Below are 18,620 nucleotides of genomic sequence, written 5' to 3'. Positions count from 1 at the left end.
TACCTGGAAGTAGTCCGTATACGGGCCCGCTAAATAGGCGTCAGTTTAGGGTTTCAAGAACGCTTAAGCCTTCTGATTATTGGGTAACACAATCTCAATGCTTTATATCCCAAAACGCTGACGGAAGCAACAACTAGAGCTTGAATGACATTCAATATCTTGTTTTGTCTATTCGAGATGGCGACTGCTTTGCTATAGGGTATATCGGCTCTGAACGAGACCATGGTGTAAAGTGGTAGCCATGTGTCCTTCAAGAGCTTGCCTAACCAACTGTCTATCTTCTTCTTTAGCAGGAAAGCCATTGATGTTACATCATGAGACATTTCCCTGTAGTTCCTGACAGCCAGCTTGATTATCGCGGTCAGATCTCGGTGTCTCGTTTCGGTGTATGCCTGGAAGGCTTTGGCGCGATCTCCATGATTGGCATCCAAAAGTTTCATCAACACTTTGACGTCTTCGAATCCGCAATTCATGCCTTGGCCGTAAAATGGAACCATCGAGTGGGCAGCATCTCCAAGGATGATGCACCTGCCTCCAGGGACATGATATGGCTCGCACTCGACGCACATGAGCGCGCCCTTAGGGTAGGTCATGAAGCATTGGACGGCGTTCTCGAGGCCCATTAGCGCCATCGCATCCGGGAAATTCTCCTGCAGAAACTCTTCCACTCTCGATCTCGACTCCAACAGAGACTCGACAAGCTTCCAAGGCCCGAAGAAAGTAGAGGTGAAGGAGCCATCCTTGTTGGCCAATGCAATAAGCATGAACTTGTGGCGCGGCCAGATGTGCAAGTGGTCCGGCGTCAGCGAGAAATTGCCCCTGAACTCTTCCACATACGTCTTGGAGGGCGGAATATAAAGCTCGATGTAACAGCAATCGATGTATTCCTGGCTATAACGCATTCTAACTTCCCGCTGCATTTGATCTCTGGTTGTGGAATAGCAGCCATCGCAACCGACAATAAAATTAACCCCATAGACCTGCTCGACGCCGTCGTCTGTAGAGAAAACGCAACTCTGCAACTCTTTCGGGTCTCTGAATTTTATCTTTTTCAGCTTATGGCTGAATTTGAGCTGAACCTTGTCGCTGTCAAACCTGTCCAGTTCGTCAAGAAGGTAGTTGTTCAAAACGGCGCGATCAATCGAATTGATAGTTTCGCCAAACAATCCATATATCTGCGATTCTTCTCTGCCATTCAAATGATGGATCATACGGCCTTTCATGGGAATGATATCCTTAAGCACCCTCTCGGCCATCTCCACATCGACAAATTCAAGCGAAGTAATTCCCCTGGATGAGATGGCTAAATTGATCGATCTCAAATTCCGATCTGTCGTACTTTTTTCTCGAGGGTCCTTCCTGTAATCGAATACAGTCACCTTGTAACCCCTCTTGGCAAGGGCAATTGCCGCTAGACATCCCACCAGACCTGCTCCTACGACCGCTACTGACTCAGACATAGCTACCAGACCTTTCAATGCCTTCTTGGCTGTTAGTCGACCAGTAGATAGTGCAGTCAAGTTGGTGATTTTCGCCATAATGTAGATGAAAAATTGGTTGCGTCAGACGACGACAGTAATTACTGTGGCGACAGAAAAACCCGATAGCCAGCAATGCCACCCGAGATCCATTTCGCTGTTCTGGAGCTGAATTCTCCAATCTGGAAATTGTCCTACGGTATACGAAGGCAAAAAGAGCAGTTTTAAGCAATTTTTTTTTCTCCTTCGCTCAAAATGGCTCCAGGAACCAGGTGCCTCAGGCTAATACTTCAATCGCTTTCTGAGCCCTCCTGGGCATTACAATGCCTTCTCAAAGACCAGGCTTCTCTTGGAATGTCGCACTTTGTATGTGGATAGTCATTACGTACAAGGTGACGTATTATGACTTCCGAGGTTCGTCGGGATTCTTGCCACCTGCCAGCAAACCTAGATTAAACCGATGAAGTTAACTTATCGACGTCTTCAACATGTGGTCAGATCTGACTTGCTCCGACTAGATCGCTTGTTCTGTGAGAGTATTGACATATTGGTCGCTTTATCTAGCCTTTGAGAGACCAAAAATGAGTCTGATTAACCTGCTGACTTCTTCTGTTGCGAGAAATGGGGTGGTTAGCATGCTGGGACGTCGGTCGCCGGTAATTGGAGTCGCTCTGTTGTCTAGAGTGAGTCGTCGTCAAGAAAGGATTTTGAATTTACAGGGTAGCATAGTGAATAGTCGTCGGTTTTATGTCAAAAACATTGACGAAAAGGGAGAAAACGGATCCGGAGGCGATAAAGATGCATCGGATGTGACGAGAGGTGCCGTCAAGGCAGGTTCGGTGCCTTTGGGTTCAGCTGCCAGCTCCGCAACCGCAGCTCAGAGTGTGTCACATGCTATCCTAGCAACAAAGGAGCAGGAGGCCAACAAGGATCTTACCAACCCAGAAGCACAGGCAGCTTTCTATAGGCTGCTGCTGCGGTCTAACTATCCTCAGTATGTGGTCTCTAGATTTGAAACTCCGGGGATTGCGTCGTCTCCGGAGTGTTCGGAATTGTATATGGAGGCGTTGCAGAGGATAGGAAGACATTCCGAAGCAGATGCTGTGAGACAGACGCTCTTAACAGCCAGTTCTGCCGGTGCAGTGAACCCTTCGTTGGCGTCTTCTTCGGTTAGTTCATCTGCTTATCATGGCACTTTCCCCTCTCTGTACTCGCCCTCTTACGGGTCGAGAAAGGAGCCGTTGCACGTCGTTGTAACAGAATCGACGTTTGCAATCGTCTCTCGCTGGATTAAATGGTTGGTGATCTTCGGGCTGCTGACGTACGGGGTCTCGGAGGCATTCAAATACGTTAGCGAAAACACTACTTTGTTGAAGTCTTCGGAAGTCGCCGACAAGTCGGTTGACGTCGCTAAGACCAATGTTAAGTTTGATGATGTGCGCGGTTGTGACGAGGCACGCGCTGAGCTTGAGGAAATTGTTGATTTCCTCAAGGACCCCGCCAAGTACGAGTCACTGGGGGGCACGCTACCTAAGGGAGTTCTTTTGACCGGTCCCCCAGGTACAGGTAAGACTTTGTTGGCCAGAGCAACTGCCGGTGAGGCAGGAGTGGACTTCTTCTTCATGTCAGGCTCGGAGTTTGATGAGGTGTATGTTGGCGTCGGAGCAAAACGTGTGCGTGATCTCTTCACGCAGGCCAGGGCCCGCGCGCCAGCCATCGTTTTCATTGATGAATTGGATGCTATTGGTGGTAAGCGTAATCCAAAAGACCAAGCATACGCCAAGCAAACTCTCAATCAGCTCCTGGTTGAGTTGGACGGTTTTTCCCAAACCTCTGGAATTATCATCATTGGTGCCACAAATTTCCCTGAATCGCTTGATAAAGCACTCACAAGGCCTGGCAGATTCGACAAAGTGGTAAATGTAGACTTGCCAGATGTTCGTGGACGTGCAGATATCTTGAAGCATCATATGAAGAAGATAACTATGGCTGCAGATGTCGATCCTACCATTATTGCTCGTGGAACTCCCGGTTTGTCTGGTGCGGAGTTGGCCAACTTGGTCAATCAGGCTGCTGTCTATGCATGTCAAAAGAATGCTATCGCCGTCGATATGCAGCACTTCGAATGGGCTAAGGACAAGATTTTGATGGGCGCTGAGAGAAAGACTATGGTTTTGACTGACGCTGCCAGGAGAGCAACTGCTTTTCATGAAGCTGGTCATGCGATTATGGCCATGTATTCTGCTGGCGCCACACCGTTGTACAAGGCAACTATCCTCCCTAGAGGCAGAGCTCTGGGTATCACTTTCCAGTTACCTGAAATGGACAAAGTAGACATCACTAAGAAGGAATGTCTCGCTCGTTTAGATGTCTGCATGGGAGGTAAAATAGCAGAAGAGCTGATATATGGTAAAGATAACACAACTAGTGGTTGTGGATCAGACCTGCAAAGCGCCACTGGGACGGCTAGAGCTATGGTTACTCAGTACGGTATGGGAGAGCAGGTTGGCCCAGTCAATTTGGCAGATAAGTGGGAATCCTGGTCTGATAAGATCCGCGATATCGCTGATAAAGAAGTCCTAGATCTGTTGAAGCAGTCGGAAGAAAGGACGCGCAAGCTCCTGACTGAGAAGAGCGTTGAGTTGCATAGACTAGCAGAAGGTCTGATAGAGTACGAAACATTGGACGCCAAGGAAATCGAAAAGGTATGCAAAGGCGAGAAATTGAATAAACTGAAGGCAACGACGAACTTAGTGGTCGAAGGACCGGACAGCGATGAACGTAAAGATATCGGTGGGGACAAACCGAAGAGACCAGCTTTGCTCGGCGCGTCATGAACAAACTGGTTATAAACAGGAAGGATGGAAATTCTGTTATAAATTCGTGGGCAATCAGTTAATAATCCACAAAGCACATACACATAACTACCCAGCAGAGTAGGTGTAAATAAACAACAGCATCACTATGTAAATAAATACATGAAGGTAACTGAAATATGCATTTACTGGAAGTGGTTTTCCTCTATATCAGCGAAGCAGCGCCATGCTACATCTTGAATGCAACGTATCGATCGAATCCATAATCAGCCAGGCTACTCGACCCTGGTTTTTTTTTCTGCTCTGGGCGAGTCTTGCTCGTCGTGCTTCCTCTTCTTTAGTTTCTTCAAGAGATCTTCAGGATTCTGACAAAAATACAACCTTGCTGCAATGGATTTTGCTTCCTCTACAGAAGTGTTTGTGGATTGTTCGATAATTTTTTTGCAGTCTCTTATGAGAGTCATTAACTTCTCAAGTGAAATACTGATATCTTGCGATATGGTCTTCTGTTCGTCAGCACTGCTGTCTGGATTGTTGCCATGAAACTTCAGCTCCAGGTATCTTGTCGTAAGTGCTTCGTCCTCGATCATAAGCGCGGATAATGTTATTTGTGGTGGCGAGTAGAAATATACGGCATCTGTTAATAAGGCCTCCGTTATGCGCTTTTTGCACCTGTCATAGATGTGACCCATATAACTGAGATCCACTTTACCATGTAGAACAGCTTGAATGTCCAGGAAGAAGCCATGTAAGGGCCTGTATGGATGATGATTGAATAATGAGAATTTCAAACTCTCCAGAAGAGGAAATTCATACTTTAGGATTTGCTCTTTCGATCCTCTGGTCTTTTCGCAGAAAGAGTCGATACCGATGAAGTAGTTATCCGATTTACAGGCCAGAAAGATGGTTGTGAGCACTATCGCCTTGGGTTCGAACTTGTGCACCGAGTTCTCCAAGTAGAATCTTCTGAAAAATGTGATGGAGGTGGCTACAATCTCCGTCGGTAAATTCAGTCTTTGAGCTATCATTTGAACCTTCTTGGCATATAAATTGATCAATTTAAGTTCCTCTTCAGCCGTCACCGGAACAGCTTTCATTTCGATGGTTTTAATCTCTTCTTCATTTAGATCAGTCTTATTATCGGCCACAAAGTTGCGTAAATCTTCTTCAATCGATTGAACAGCCTGTGCGTTCACTTGTATCCTTTTCTGCTCAAGTTGTTCTGGGGTGAATGACCAAAAACGATACTGTGATGAGTGTCTGAATAAGTCATCGTCACTTAGTCTCTTATAATTAGATGGCTTTTCCGTCGAACTGTCCTTCGATGCCTTGCCATCAGAAACTGGGGTTTGCTGACGTATCGAAGTCATTGATAGTGAGGACAACTTATGTTCTAGCTCGTTAAGGGCCTAAATTGAGAGATTCAATTGTAGGTTAGTTGAAGTCACCGAATATAAATCAAGCGAGCTGCAAGAGAGTTCATAGAAGAAAAATTCAGACTAGAGTTAAGAAGCTGGATAAGCATTTTTAAGCGTCTTAATAATCTTGACAGATTACAGTATACTATATAATCGTTAAAATCAAGGAATCTTGTTTATTTCTTATATTCTCGTGAAAAGCTTTTTGGACAGGAATACTGAAAGTCCTAAAAAGTGGCAACAAAAGATTCAGTAGCAGATTTCAATTTTTCCAACAAATCCTTTGGCAATTCACCCTTTTCTCTGATGGAGCTTAGAATGTCTTCGTGGTTGGCCTTCAAGTAAGCCAAGAAGGAGGATTCGAACTCAGCAACTCTGGACAATTCAATACCATCGATGTAACCGTTGACACCAGCGTAAATCAATGGCACTTGTTCTTCGGCGGCCAATGGAGCGTACTGGCTTTGTTTCAACAATTGAGTCAATCTCTCACCTCTGGTCAAAATTTGCTTGGTGGAAGCATCCAAGTCGGAACCGAATTGAGCGAAAGCAGCGACTTCTCTGTATTGAGCCAAGAACAGCTTCAAAGAACCAGCGACTTGCTTCAAAGCCTTCACTTGAGCAGCAGAACCAACTCTGGAGACAGAAAGACCGACGTTAATGGCTGGTCTGATACCCTTGTAGAACAATTCAGCTTCCAAGAAAATTTGACCGTCAGTAATGGAGATGACGTTAGTTGGAATATAAGCAGAAACATCACCACCTTGAGTTTCAATGACTGGCAAAGCGGTCAGGGAACCGGCACCTTCCTTTTCAGACATCTTGGCGGCTCTTTCCAACAATCTGGAATGCAAGTAGAAGACATCACCAGGGTAAGCTTCACGGCCTGGAGGTCTTCTCAACAATAGAGATAGTTGACGGTAGGCAACAGCTTGCTTAGACAAATCGTCGTAGACGATCAAGGCGTGCTTACCGTTGTCTCTGAACCATTCACCAATGGAGGCAGCGGTGAATGGAGCCAAGTATTGTAGAGGAGCAGCCTCGGAAGCGGTGGCAGCCACGATGATGGAGTATTTCAAAGCGTCGTGTGCTTCCAAGGTTTGAACCAATTGAGCCACGGTGGATCTCTTTTGACCAATGGCGACGTAGACACAGTACAACTTCTTGGATTCGTCAGAACCGTCGTTCCATCTCTTTTGGTTCAAAATGGTGTCCAGAGCGACGGCGGTCTTACCAGTCTGACGGTCACCGATGATCAGTTCTCTTTGACCTCTACCGATTGGCACCAAAGCGTCAACAGCCTTCAAACCGGTTTGCACTGGCTCGTGGACAGATCTTCTTGGCAAGATACCTGGAGCCTTGACTTGAGCTCTAGTACGGCCAGAAGCCTTGATTGGGCCCTTACCGTCGATTGGGTTACCTAGAGCGTCGACAACTCTACCCAACAATTCTGGACCGACCGGAACATCCACAATCTTACCAGTTCTCTTGACCAATTCACCTTCCTTGACCAATCTGTCGGAACCGAAAAGCACAATACCAACTTGACCAGGTTCCAAGTTAAGGGCCATACCCTTGACACCAGAGGAGAACTCGACCAATTCTTCAGCTTGAATGTTGTTCAAACCGAAAACACGGGCGATACCATCACCAACGGCCAAAACCCTACCAGTCTCGTTCAAGTTAGCCTCCTCAGAAACGCCTCTGATTCTCTCTTCAAGAATAGACGACACTTCGGTTGGTTGAGCCTTGGCAGTGGCATACCTTCTACCAGCGATGATGGTAGCCGGTCTAGCAACTCTGGCAACTCTAGCCACGTTGACAAAGGATCTAGTAACAGAACGAATAGCAGCAGTACGAGCCAACATTATTGTTCTTTCAGTAAGGAAATTTCTGTGATTAAAAGGCAGTTGTTTTTTCCGAAACACTCAGTAATAATAACAGGACACCAATCGAATTAAAAGAGAATGCAATGATCGCTCTTTGTTTCTTTGTTTCTTTCAGAATATATAAGAATTGATGAATAGGACCCAAAAAAAACCAAAAAATTCAACTAAAAGTAGTGTTAATGCGATTCAAAGAAACAATTGGATTCGAAACCTGTCTTGTTGTCCTTAATAACTACTTTAATCTAATTTCCTCCCGTCTTGATGAGATGAATCTATCCTAATGAGACTAAGAGATGTGAACCAGTTCCCACAAGAAAGGAGGTAGGTTGATTTAAAGAAAAATCAATTGGAGAGAGAGGTTACGGCAAGAGATTGGGTATGAAAGAAAGGACTCCTACAGGTCAGTACCATAGGCAGGGCGTATACAGTAAGAAACTGTGCTGCTGTTGGCGTATTGTATTCTAATTTTTCAAGTGGAAAAAACTCGGAAGCGAATTGGTTCGTGATTCACGATTTATTCGTTCAGAGTGATCTCAAATTCAGGAGCCCGAGATCTTTCCTAAAACGGAAAAGAATCAAACGTGGGATTTGATTGGTCCAAATCGTGCGTTTCGTTACCCGCATCTTGAGATGAGGCTCGATCGCCGTTTCTAGTGATGTGTTTTGATAGGGGCTCGTTTGTTTTGCCGCTGATGGTATATAAATAATAAGTTATATATATATATATATGACTTGCGCTAGAGATACACAGGCAAACCTCACATTCTCCTGATGCGAATAGCTGAGAGTTACTACTACAAGCTGGCCGTATCAGATTTCTTATACTGAGGGATTCAAAAGATCGGTCATTGCTTCTGTTTTCCAGACCGCAAAAGAACTGGGGTGAACGCGCCGCGTGCTGTTTCTCGGACTAACATCTACAGTATATACTACGGGGCGGCGAGCTCGAGGTAGGGAAACTAGGTTCAGATTTCCCTTAGCAAGCGGCGGGAATCTGCTACTCGAATCGAGCTACATGGATATTTATTTGCATTTCATTTCAGCATGAGTGGTGGAGAGCATTTGTCGGAGAGTTCCGGAAGTAGGGTCCATACGCCCCCGGCACTCGAGAACCGTTCGAAGGATAAGAAACTGCTCTACTTTCTTTTAACCATCATAATGATCACGCTTATCGCTATGCTGGTGTTCTTTTCCAGTTTTCTCACGTATGTCAGCGGACTGAGCGCCACTTCAAACAACGTTTTACAGCATCAGCAAGGGTATATCCAAGAAGCTTGCTTAGAAAGTCATTCGCTATATCGCAACGAGAATGCTAGAAAGGCATCACGGAAACTGTACGAGCTGCTTTGCGATTTTGGTGACGCGATCTACGATGAGGACAACATGATTCTAGGCAGTACAAAGATGTATCCCAACACCTATTCGAAGCAGCCCTACGTTTCCAACGGATACATCGGATCGAGAATCCCGAATGTTGGGTTTGGCTACGCGCTGGATGCGCTAAATCTTTGGACCAACTCTGGCGAGGAGATTCCAGGAGCGCTGGATAACGGTTGGCCTTTGAGGAATAGAAGATATGCTGGAGCGTTTGTGTCGGACTTCTATTGTTTGCAAAAAAAATTGAACTCGACAAACTTTCCAGAGCTGGACGATAAGGGTTACAGTACAGTCATATCTGTTATACCACAGTGGACGAATTTGCAGTTTTCTATTAATGATTCGATATGGTTCAATCCTCAAAATGTCACGGTCAATGACGTTACAAATTACAACCAGAATTTATCGATGCGCAATGGAGTCGTTACCACACAGCTCGATTGGCTAAAAGGCATGCTTAATGTGAAGAGCGAAGTGGCTACTCATAAAAAAATCTATTCTCTGGGTATGGTTTCTTTGGAAATTTCGTTAAATTTAGATAGGCTGCCTTCTGAAGTTCCGCACATTGATCTGAATGTTTATGACTTCCTGGACTTTGGCACTTCTCAGAGAACCGTGTTGCAAGATCTAGGGTTTGACAAAAATAATAATGGAATTTACATGATCGTGGAACCGGAAAATGTGCCTGAATCAAATGCCGCCATTTTCTCCACTTGCACTATACAAGATCCCGCAGGCTCCAATATCTCCACTTTTGATTGGGCACAGGAGTACTCGAATGATGAACGGGTTGCTCAGTCTTCTCATGTCAGATTAACAAGAGATTCACCAAAGGCCGTTGTTAGAAAATACGTTGGTATCATGTCAAGTGAGTTTAATAAGAATGGTGCCAGTGATGTCTCAAACATTGAATTTGCCACGACCATAGCTACTGCCAGTCGTGGGAGATTTGAAGAGCTAATCTCTTCCAACACCGAAGCCTGGGAAAGGATATATAATGATGCATTCATTGAAATTCCATCAGATGCACTGCTAGAAATGGCAGCGAGATCTTCATTATTTCATCTGTTGGCCAATACAAGAACTTTTAACGTATCAGATGAAAGAGGTTTACCTGTCGGAGTTTCAGGCTTGTCCTCAGATTCCTACGGTGGAATGGTCTTTTGGGATGCTGATATCTGGATACAGCCGGCATTATTACCTTTTTTCCCGAACATTGCAAAAAATATCAACAACTATAGGAATGCCACCCATCAGCAAGCTCGTGAAAATGCCAAACTAAATGGCTACCCGGGAGCTGTGTATCCCTGGACTTCCGGAAGATACGCTAATTGTACTTCAACAGGACCCTGTATTGATTACGAATACCACGTTAATGTTGACATCGCTTTAGCGTCTTTCTCCATTTATATGAATGGTGCCCAAGGTGTTGATGAGGATTATCTGCGTTATACCACTTGGCCCATGGTTAAAGATGCCGCTGATTTTTTTACTGCATACGTTAAGTTCAACGAGACTCTGGGGAAGTATGAAACTTACAACCTAACGGATCCTGATGAGTTTGCCAATCACATCAATAATGGTGCTTTTACCAACGCTGGTATTAAGACCATGTTGAAGTGGGCTACGGATATAGGTAACCACCTAGGCGAATATGTTGATCCAAAATGGATGGATATCTCAAAAAGAATTTACATTCCAAGATCATGTTCGAATATAACACTCGAATATTCCGGAATGAACAGTTCAATACAAATCAAGCAAGCAGATGTTCCTTTGATGGTTTATCCCCTGGGTTACATCACTGATGAATCTATCTTGAACAACGCCATAAAGGACCTATATTACTACTCTGAGCGTCAATCCGCTACAGGTCCCGCAATGACTTATCCCGTGTTTGTTGCTGCAGCCGCAGGTATGCTTAATCATGGTTCCTCTTCTCAAAGTTACCTTTACAAATCGATTCTGCCCTATTTGAGAGGACCGTTTGCTCAATTTAGTGAACAATCAGATGATAATTTCCTGACTAATGGTCTGACGCAGCCAGCATTTCCCTTTCTTACCGCGAATGGCGGCTTTTTACAGGCTATTTTATTTGGTCTTACCGGTTTGAGATATTCATATGAGGTCGATGAAACCACCAAAAAAATCAGTCGTTTACTGCGTTTTAGCCCTATTGAAATGCCTTTACTGCCTGGAGGAATTGCCATCAGAAACTTCAAGTACATGGGCCAGGTGCTCGATATTATTATAGATGATCACAACGGAACCATCGTTCATAAGTCTGGCGACGCCGATATTAAAGTTAAAGTGCCTGATAGAAGTTTGATACGTGATAGAGATATCACAAGGTATGAGGGCCCAAACACTACCCACCATAAAGATTGTTTCAATGACTATAGTGAAGAGGGCGGTGGCGATAAGCCTGTGAGCGCATTTGGTACTTATTACACCATCAAGCCCGGTCAAGAACTGGTTCTGCCTCTCTTCCGTCCCGCTCTTAATGTGCCAGGTAATATTGTGGAGAGTAAACAAGTAACTAATCTAACCGCTGGGGTTCCTGGTGACGTTCCATTTTCGGCTCTGGATGGCAATAATTATACTCATTGGCAGCCGGCTAATAAGTACAAAACGGCGAAACTACTGATTGATCTCGGAGAGAATAACTTTCAAGAGATTAAGAGCGGAATCATTCTCTGGGGTCAAAGACCTGCTCAAAATTTGACCGTTGCCATATTGCCCCACGCATCTGAAATTGAAAGGCTTTTTAGCAATCTAACGGAGGTTCTTGAGACAACTGATGCGGATCTGACAAAGGAGGATGAGGAAATCTCAGAAGTACTCGAGGATGCCGGGGAAGATATTTCAGAGATAGAGACCGACGCTTGTGACGAAGATATCGCAGCCATTCTAAGCTGGAAAACAAATGGTATAGAAGGTTTCCTGGACAATTTGAAAGAATCGCACTTACTCAGTAAGCATTTTGTAAGGATCGTGGACAATTTGCAAATTGAGCCTTCTGAGCCATATTTTCAAGAGGTCTACAACAAATCCCTGATCGAACTACTCCCCAGTAATATTACTGAGTTTTACGTCGACTATGATTCCTTGCAGCTGAACAACAACCCGTGCTGTTTTGAAGAGAGCATAAATACCACAGAGTGGAGAAAGACGAGATTTATTCTAGTTAGCATCCAAGGAAGTTATGACGATGACATTGATATTAGAGGCGGTACTATCAAAGAGATTGTCTTGAAAAATTAACGCCTTATATATTTTGAACTTTTGTATTGACTTTATGCATTTTTCTATTTTCATATTTACATTTAGTAAGTTGCTTTCAACATTCAGTTTCCGTCAAGATCGAGAGTAAAACAAAAAAGCCTAGTTGAAAGAAACACAAACAGTGGGATGCCAACGGGAAATGCTATTCAAATGAATATGGCCATCGTTAGTTTTCAACAAAATATCAAATCTAAGTTGCTCAAGCTGCACTTACTACTTCTACCATAATAAAAAGATAAAAAAATTGCGAATTCTGTGGATCGAACACAGGACCTCCAGATTACTTGCTGACCAAAGTTATTCTTCAGTCTGGCGCTCTCCCAACTGAGCTAAATCCGCTTAGATGTTGAATGTGATAGTATGAGCTGGACATACCGGCTCGACAAGATGTAAGTGGCTAAAACACTATTCTGATTACCAACAGAGGTCCAAAATGAAACAGATAAAAGCGACCCAGTTGAGAGCTATTAGAGAGCCACCCAGGTTCAGGAAAAGAAGGGGATTCCATAGGATACAAGTATAGTTTATTAGTAATAAATATTGAACAAACTATCACAAGCTCTAATTACAGGATCAACCATATGAACCCACGAATAATACCGTAACGTATTATTACGCTTGGTAGCGCATTGATTCGATCCACACACATTCCGACCCAACCTCAATACTAAGCATCCACCATGGTTGAACCTGTCATTATGAGCAACCAGAATATTCCAAACGCAAGCAAACCTCCTAAATTTAGTGGTCAGGGAGAGCCCCTCGCAGTAGCGGCCTTTATGACCCGTATAAGCATACACCTACGCCGGTTCGAGTTCACAGATGATTATGAGAAGATCTTATACTTTGCTGACTGCTTAACCGAGGGAGCAGCCCTCTGGTTCGAGGGTCTTACCGGAGAATCACTACGTCAGGGCACGTTCAATGATTTTATCGGACGATTTAAACGCAAATATTACAGTGAACACCAGGTAGATTCCATCCTAACCCACTTACGCTACTGCAAACAACAGGGATCATTGGAATCGTACAATAAAGAGTACAATGCTCTATCAGCTGCAATACCAGACGAACTACTATCACCCAAGTGCAAGCAGTCATTCTACTTGAGCGGACTAGAAAAATCGTTGCAAATAACGGTCAGAAATCTGAGACCGGATTTACTGGAGACCGCCATGATTTTAGCATCCTCACCAATGAGGACCGCCAGGTCCGACGATTCCACAAGAAACAAAATGGCACTTTAAGTGAATACATTGTACACGTTCAGACAGTAATGTGCTGCGATACCATTGACGCCCCAGTTCAGACAGTAATGTGCTGCGATACCACTGGTGGTACCATTGGTGGTATCGTAGCACATTACTGTCTGAACGTGTACAATGTATCCACTTAAAGTGCGATTTTGTTTCTTGGCGGAGTCGCCGGACTTGGCGGTCCTCATTGGTGAGGATGAGGCCGATGGGCCAGTCTGGCTCTGTTTCTGGTGTGGTTAGGTTAATCGAGCTCCTATCTAGGGTCTGCTCTAGGCGGGGGTTCGTTTCTACTACCGGGTTTCCGATGATAATATCGGGATTTATGGCAGTCGCGACGTAGACTGGTATTTCAAACTGCTGGTTCTGGTATTTAGGTTCGAGGATAGTGGCTTCCGTAGATTGCACGCTATTGTCTGAGGTGGCTCCTTTGATTGCTATGGATCTTGTCTTGTATGTCTTCAGGTTAAGCGCTTGTGCACGATGTGCGGCTATCAATGACGTTCCTGCTCCCATATCTAACAGAATGGTGGTTCGTTTGTTGCCCACCAACACAGTGATCTCTCTCCGATGCCCAACCAGAGGTGGTTTTTGACTTTGAGGTTTTCTACTGTATTTGGCTGTTTTTTCAGTGGCTGTTAATACTATTGAACAGTCACTTTGGCGATAGTCAGCTAGGCCTCGCTTCAGGGCTGTTCTTCGCCCCATGTTTGCCCGGCATTTAAAGCAGGTACCTAACTTCTGTAGCAACTTGCGCTCCTCTTCAGTGAGCTTGCCTTTGGGGTTGTCAGACGGATCTGGTTTCCGCCTCTTGTATAGGCCTCCGTGAAGCCGTCGAATGACACATCCAGGTAGTTCTGCTCGCTTATGTAGTGCTGAGCCCATTCTGCGGCGGACCGCTAAGGTGCCTTACGAAATAAACAACACGGATGGCTTCGTTATTCCGATCAACCGTTCCCATGGAAAATTTCATGTTGGATATAAACCCTTTCAATTTATCGACGTCCTTTTCCGTACCTCGGAAGGATAACGATGGGTGTTGCTGATTGATTTCTTCCCTCCTTCGGCGTTAGAACCCATGCTGACGGGTGCAATTTTCAGACAGAGGTAGCTAGTAACCGTAAACGCTGCCAGAGCTGCCAGACGTTGCTGAACTGCTGGTTCAGCCGTTCAATGCCAAGTCCCGCTTCGGATAATCATGAGACGGCATCCCATATTTTGGGAACATCAGGCTCTCTGAAGATCCCGATGGACAGCGATCCAATTGCTGGGCTTTCTTCTCCAGGAAATCGATCCTCACCGAAATGCGAGAAAACATTACCAGGCGTCGTAACGGACAGGCATCACCAGGACGGTTGAGCAGTGAGAGGGTATGGAAGCGTTAGATTCTGTATTAGCAATTGAACACTTTAACAGTTCAAGAATTGTAGTTCCTTCACTATTGAACCGTCCTGGTAACATCTGTCGCATTACAACAGCCTATTTAAACTTTATATGTTTCTTTCAAAGTGTAGTTTCCTAATCAGATTCTGTTCTTGTTCCCTCTGCTTGGCAGTGAAATTTCTTCATGGCAACGGAAAGTGAAAAAGGGCTTAAAAGCAGACATCTTAAAGCTCAGTTCACTACTAGCAACGATCTGATTGTAACAAAGTTTTCAGTAGCAAATTGTACAGAATTAAAGATACCACAATATGTCTGACCTTGGCTCCAGTATTCAATCTCAATTGAAAAGTTTCGACACTGTATGTGCTCGTTAGAAATAGCTACTTCACCAAAGCCGTAACATGATTTACTAACTTCTACTTTAGAGATTCTCTAGCAACCATATTTTGCAAGAATTGGAAAATAGAACCAAGCTCCCAAAGTCGTATTTGGCTATTGGGGCAGCTTTCGTCTACCTGCTTTTGATTTTCATCAATGTTGGTGGTATTGGCGAAATCTTGGCCAATATTGCTGGGTTTGTTGTGCCAGCTTACTTGTCTCTAATTGCGGTCAAGAGCGCTGGCAAAGAGGACGACACTCAACTGCTGACCTACTGGATAGTTTTCGCGTTTTTGAATGTGATTGAGTTCTGGTCAAAGGCTATTTTGTACTTAGTGCCATTCTACTGGTTCATCAAGACTGTTTTCTTGCTGTACTTGGCTTTGCCACAAACTGGCGGTGCCAACATGGTTTACAACGTTGCTATTTCACCAATTGCAGACAAATACATCCTACCACGTAACAAGAAAACGGATGATATTAGGGCTGCTGTCAGCGAAGCTGCCGGAAGAACCACCGGTGCATCCGTTCATTAAGCGCGCTCGCAGTTTGCGGCGCGACATGACAGTTCTGAGTAGGTACTTTTATTTACAAATGTAACTCGAGTGCATACTTCTTTTTTTCATCACAGAGCTTGATCAAACTTGTGGTCAAATTGCTCACTGCTGTCGTTTCCGTCTGCCGCGAAATTCAGCTTGACTCTCAGTTTTAACCTACCTGAGCCGACAACCTTCAAATTTTGCCTTGCTACTTGGTGCGAAACCAGGGTGTTGCCGGGTTGAATTTGACCCAATGTTAATTTTTGAGTCTTGGGAACGGCACAAAAGGTTTGCACATTTTGCAGGTTTGTCTTGGCTTTCAAATAGAGCTCCATTTGGGCTGCGCCATCGCCGCATGACTTTAGAGTTATGTAGCATTCGGCAGCCGCGCTTTCATGTATCTTTGTACTTCCCGCGGGCACTTCTAATGTGGAACTGTTGCGTTCTGACAAGTCCTTGTCGCTACTTGGTTTACCGTTGGTGCCGTTGCTACCGAATATGTCGGCAAGCAAGTCCGTCGGGGACAAAACAGAAGTTGAAGACTGAGCCACCGAGGGTTGTGGCTGCGGCGAATGGGATGGCTGCTTTTCGCCCAGCAGATCTAGCAAGTCAGACGACTCCGGCTGCGAAGCACTCGACTGACTGGCAATCTTAGAGGGCTTCTGCGTTGCAGCATCTATCTTTTTCTCGAACTTAGGCATCGAGTCAAGAATGGGTTTTTTAACCTTCAACGGTTGCCTAAAAATAATTTCATATTGAACGCTCTTTGACTGAAGCATCAGATCGGCGTCCCTCGAACGCGAGACTAATATTTGTCTCAAGGATTCGTTACAGCCTGGATCATTTACGTGTGCCGACAACTTTAGGGCAGCAGTCAAGAGATAATGGACGATCTTATTGTCATTTCTGTCGCTAGCTGCATGTTGATCAACCAGATATTTCGTAAGCGAACGTTCAGAAATTTTTGCATCCGCCTTGTTCCCCAATATCTCGCCACCATACTCGCCGACACACCAAATGGTTACCAGATTCCAGCCAACATTGTGTTCGGATATTTCAGATCTTTTCGAATCATCCAATGTTAGTTTTAACATTTCAGCGACGAGTTCGCATCTCTCCTGCGGGCAGCTGGCGTTGTTGATGAAGACAAGTAAATTGCTTACCGTCTCAGCACTTATGACGTTACCCACTAATTTAAGTACCGTGATGAGAGTCTCTAACTTCCATTTTTCATCGACTGATGTGTGTATCTCAAACGCCCTGACAAGATATTCGACAGTGTATACAATTAGATTTTTGTCATCGTCAGAGGCATTCTTCAAGAATTCTACCAGCTGTTCGGTGAGTTCAACCATGGTAACGTCATTCAAAATAGCAAACGCCAACTCCAACGCTCGACTTCTTATCGAGACATCTGGGTCACGCAGACAGCGAGAGATGAACTTCCTATGTCTTTGAACTGCCACAGGCTCTTGAGGGACAACTTTCAATAAAGTACTCAATGCCACGTATTTTGTATTGTTATCTTTTCCAGACAGAAACTGAGCCAAAATATTGATACCCAAGACGCGCGACGGCTGGTTCAAATTCAATGAGAAAATAGTTCTTGTAGCTTCGTAAAGGATAGCCTGTCCACAGTTCTTGCCGCTATCCGTGTTGGTGGCGATCTGTGTCAATAAGTCATTAAATTTGTTCGAATACTGGTCAATCTCTGTTATCTTGAACTCGAAGCACACTTGAAAGAAAAGTCTCAATGTGTACAATAATTCGCATTGCAAAAATGGATCACATGTGCCTTGTATGTCGTACTCCGGCTCAAAGTTCTTAACGTTCAAGTTCTGCAGCAAATCAAGTAGTTCTGGTACTGCGCCTAACAACTGCCTCAAAATGCCAGTAGTATCCGCTGTAGGCTCATTTTCTTTAACCCTTTTGTGGTGCATAGAGAAGCCTGAAAGCGCAGCCTGCAGAACTTTTGCAATGCTCAATAGGACGCCGTGCGTGCAGATCGACTGATTGTTCAGCAGAGAGAGCAGCAGCTGCGGCTGGAAGATCTCCAACAGTGAAGAATCCGTCATCACAAGCTTGGCCACACACTGCAAAGCCTTTTTAACCAGGAAGGGATCCTTAGACGTATTCAATATACTCTCCACGTCGGGATACAGGTCCCGCGCTAGCTCTGAAGAACTTAGAAACCCGAGAGTCGTCAAAGCCAATGAAACCACAAACCGGTTGGGATGATTCAGATCGTTATTCAACAGATTAGTCAACAGCGTCAATAGATCCTGCGACTCATCAAGCAGCAGCATCGCTGCTAAATAGCCCAGCCTTTTGTCTGCGAAATCATCCGAAGCGATCAAATTGATACACTCCACTTGCCCAAAATGGGTCTTCTCGCCCAGTATATAAAGATAAAGCAATTTTTGTATATTATTTCGCCTTTTCTCCAACGGTAAATGATCATCTCGCAATTTAGTTCTTATCTTAGCTGATGCCTTGGTCACAATCGCTCTTTCTTCGGCCACAGTCTTGGCCCCACGGACATCCTTAATGAAACTTCTCAGCGAAGAGCCAGCCATACCTCAGAACCTCCTCGATGCCCTTCAATGGCTCTCATTCGCCATCAGATCAGCTCTCTTAAGTACTTACCTCAGTCTGCAACAGTATTGTTCCAGTGGGTCGGGTAACCATCTAAACAACTTATCATTGAAGCTCGGATAGAACAAAGCTCGCCAAGTCACTCTGCGAAACCGATCCGCCCATGGCGTCCATCGTCTGCAATGGTACCGACCTGTCGCCAGAATCAG

At 44.8% G+C, this 18,620-nt stretch overlaps 8 protein-coding genes and 1 non-coding gene across 9 annotated transcripts; 4 read left to right on the top strand and 5 right to left on the bottom strand.

Moving 5' to 3' along the window:
* Positions 1 to 53: 53 nt before the first annotated feature.
* BNA4 (kynurenine 3-monooxygenase) lies at positions 54 to 1,538 on the bottom strand (the record flags this gene model as incomplete). The annotated part of the gene is made up of 1 exon (XM_037282348.1): positions 54 to 1,538. One exon carries the CDS (start codon positions 1,536 to 1,538, stop codon positions 54 to 56), a length of 1,485 nt encoding a protein of 494 aa, XP_037138243.1.
* Positions 1,539 to 2,059: 521 nt separating this feature from the next.
* Positions 2,060 to 4,315, top strand: YME1 (i-AAA protease YME1; the record flags this gene model as incomplete). The annotated part of the gene is made up of 1 exon (XM_037282347.1): positions 2,060 to 4,315. The coding sequence occupies one exon, from the start codon at positions 2,060 to 2,062 to the stop codon at positions 4,313 to 4,315; it is 2,256 nt and encodes a 751-aa protein (XP_037138242.1).
* A 254-nt stretch (positions 4,316 to 4,569) lies between these two features.
* Positions 4,570 to 5,664, bottom strand: CCL1 (TFIIH complex kinase subunit CCL1; the record flags this gene model as incomplete). The annotated part of the gene is made up of 1 exon (XM_037282346.1): positions 4,570 to 5,664. One exon carries the CDS (start codon positions 5,662 to 5,664, stop codon positions 4,570 to 4,572), a length of 1,095 nt encoding a protein of 364 aa, XP_037138241.1.
* A 275-nt stretch (positions 5,665 to 5,939) lies between these two features.
* On the bottom strand, positions 5,940 to 7,580 carry ATP1 (F1F0 ATP synthase subunit alpha; the record flags this gene model as incomplete). The annotated part of the gene is made up of 1 exon (XM_037282345.1): positions 5,940 to 7,580. One exon carries the CDS (start codon positions 7,578 to 7,580, stop codon positions 5,940 to 5,942), a length of 1,641 nt encoding a protein of 546 aa, XP_037138240.1.
* Positions 7,581 to 8,645: 1,065 nt separating this feature from the next.
* ATH1 (alpha,alpha-trehalase ATH1) lies at positions 8,646 to 12,242 on the top strand (the record flags this gene model as incomplete). Its single annotated transcript, XM_037282344.1, has 1 exon — positions 8,646 to 12,242. The coding sequence occupies one exon, from the start codon at positions 8,646 to 8,648 to the stop codon at positions 12,240 to 12,242; it is 3,597 nt and encodes a 1,198-aa protein (XP_037138239.1).
* A 266-nt stretch (positions 12,243 to 12,508) lies between these two features.
* On the bottom strand, positions 12,509 to 12,602 carry HG536_0Btrna1F. The gene is given in 2 exon segments: positions 12,509 to 12,545; positions 12,565 to 12,602. It is a non-coding gene; the product is annotated as a tRNA-Phe (tRNA).
* A 341-nt stretch (positions 12,603 to 12,943) lies between these two features.
* HG536_0B04270 (uncharacterized protein) lies at positions 12,944 to 13,510 on the top strand (the record flags this gene model as incomplete). The annotated part of the gene is made up of 1 exon (XM_037282343.1): positions 12,944 to 13,510. The coding sequence occupies one exon, from the start codon at positions 12,944 to 12,946 to the stop codon at positions 13,508 to 13,510; it is 567 nt and encodes a 188-aa protein (XP_037138238.1).
* Positions 13,511 to 15,207: 1,697 nt separating this feature from the next.
* YOP1 (Yop1p) lies at positions 15,208 to 15,813 on the top strand (the record flags this gene model as incomplete). Its single annotated transcript, XM_037282342.1, has 2 exons — positions 15,208 to 15,258; positions 15,325 to 15,813. 2 exons carry the CDS (start codon positions 15,208 to 15,210, stop codon positions 15,811 to 15,813), a joined length of 540 nt encoding a protein of 179 aa, XP_037138237.1.
* An 89-nt stretch (positions 15,814 to 15,902) lies between these two features.
* On the bottom strand, positions 15,903 to 18,392 carry APL4 (AP-1 complex subunit gamma; the record flags this gene model as incomplete). The annotated part of the gene is made up of 1 exon (XM_037282341.1): positions 15,903 to 18,392. The coding sequence occupies one exon, from the start codon at positions 18,390 to 18,392 to the stop codon at positions 15,903 to 15,905; it is 2,490 nt and encodes an 829-aa protein (XP_037138236.1).
* Positions 18,393 to 18,620: the final 228 nt, after the last annotated feature.

This window comes from Torulaspora globosa, chromosome 2, assembly GCF_014133895.1.
Source record: "Torulaspora globosa chromosome 2, complete sequence".
NCBI classification, from domain to species: domain Eukaryota; kingdom Fungi; phylum Ascomycota; class Saccharomycetes; order Saccharomycetales; family Saccharomycetaceae; genus Torulaspora; species Torulaspora globosa.
The sequence above is the reverse complement of the archived record's forward strand: the minus strand, read 5'-3'. Positions and strand labels throughout refer to the sequence as shown.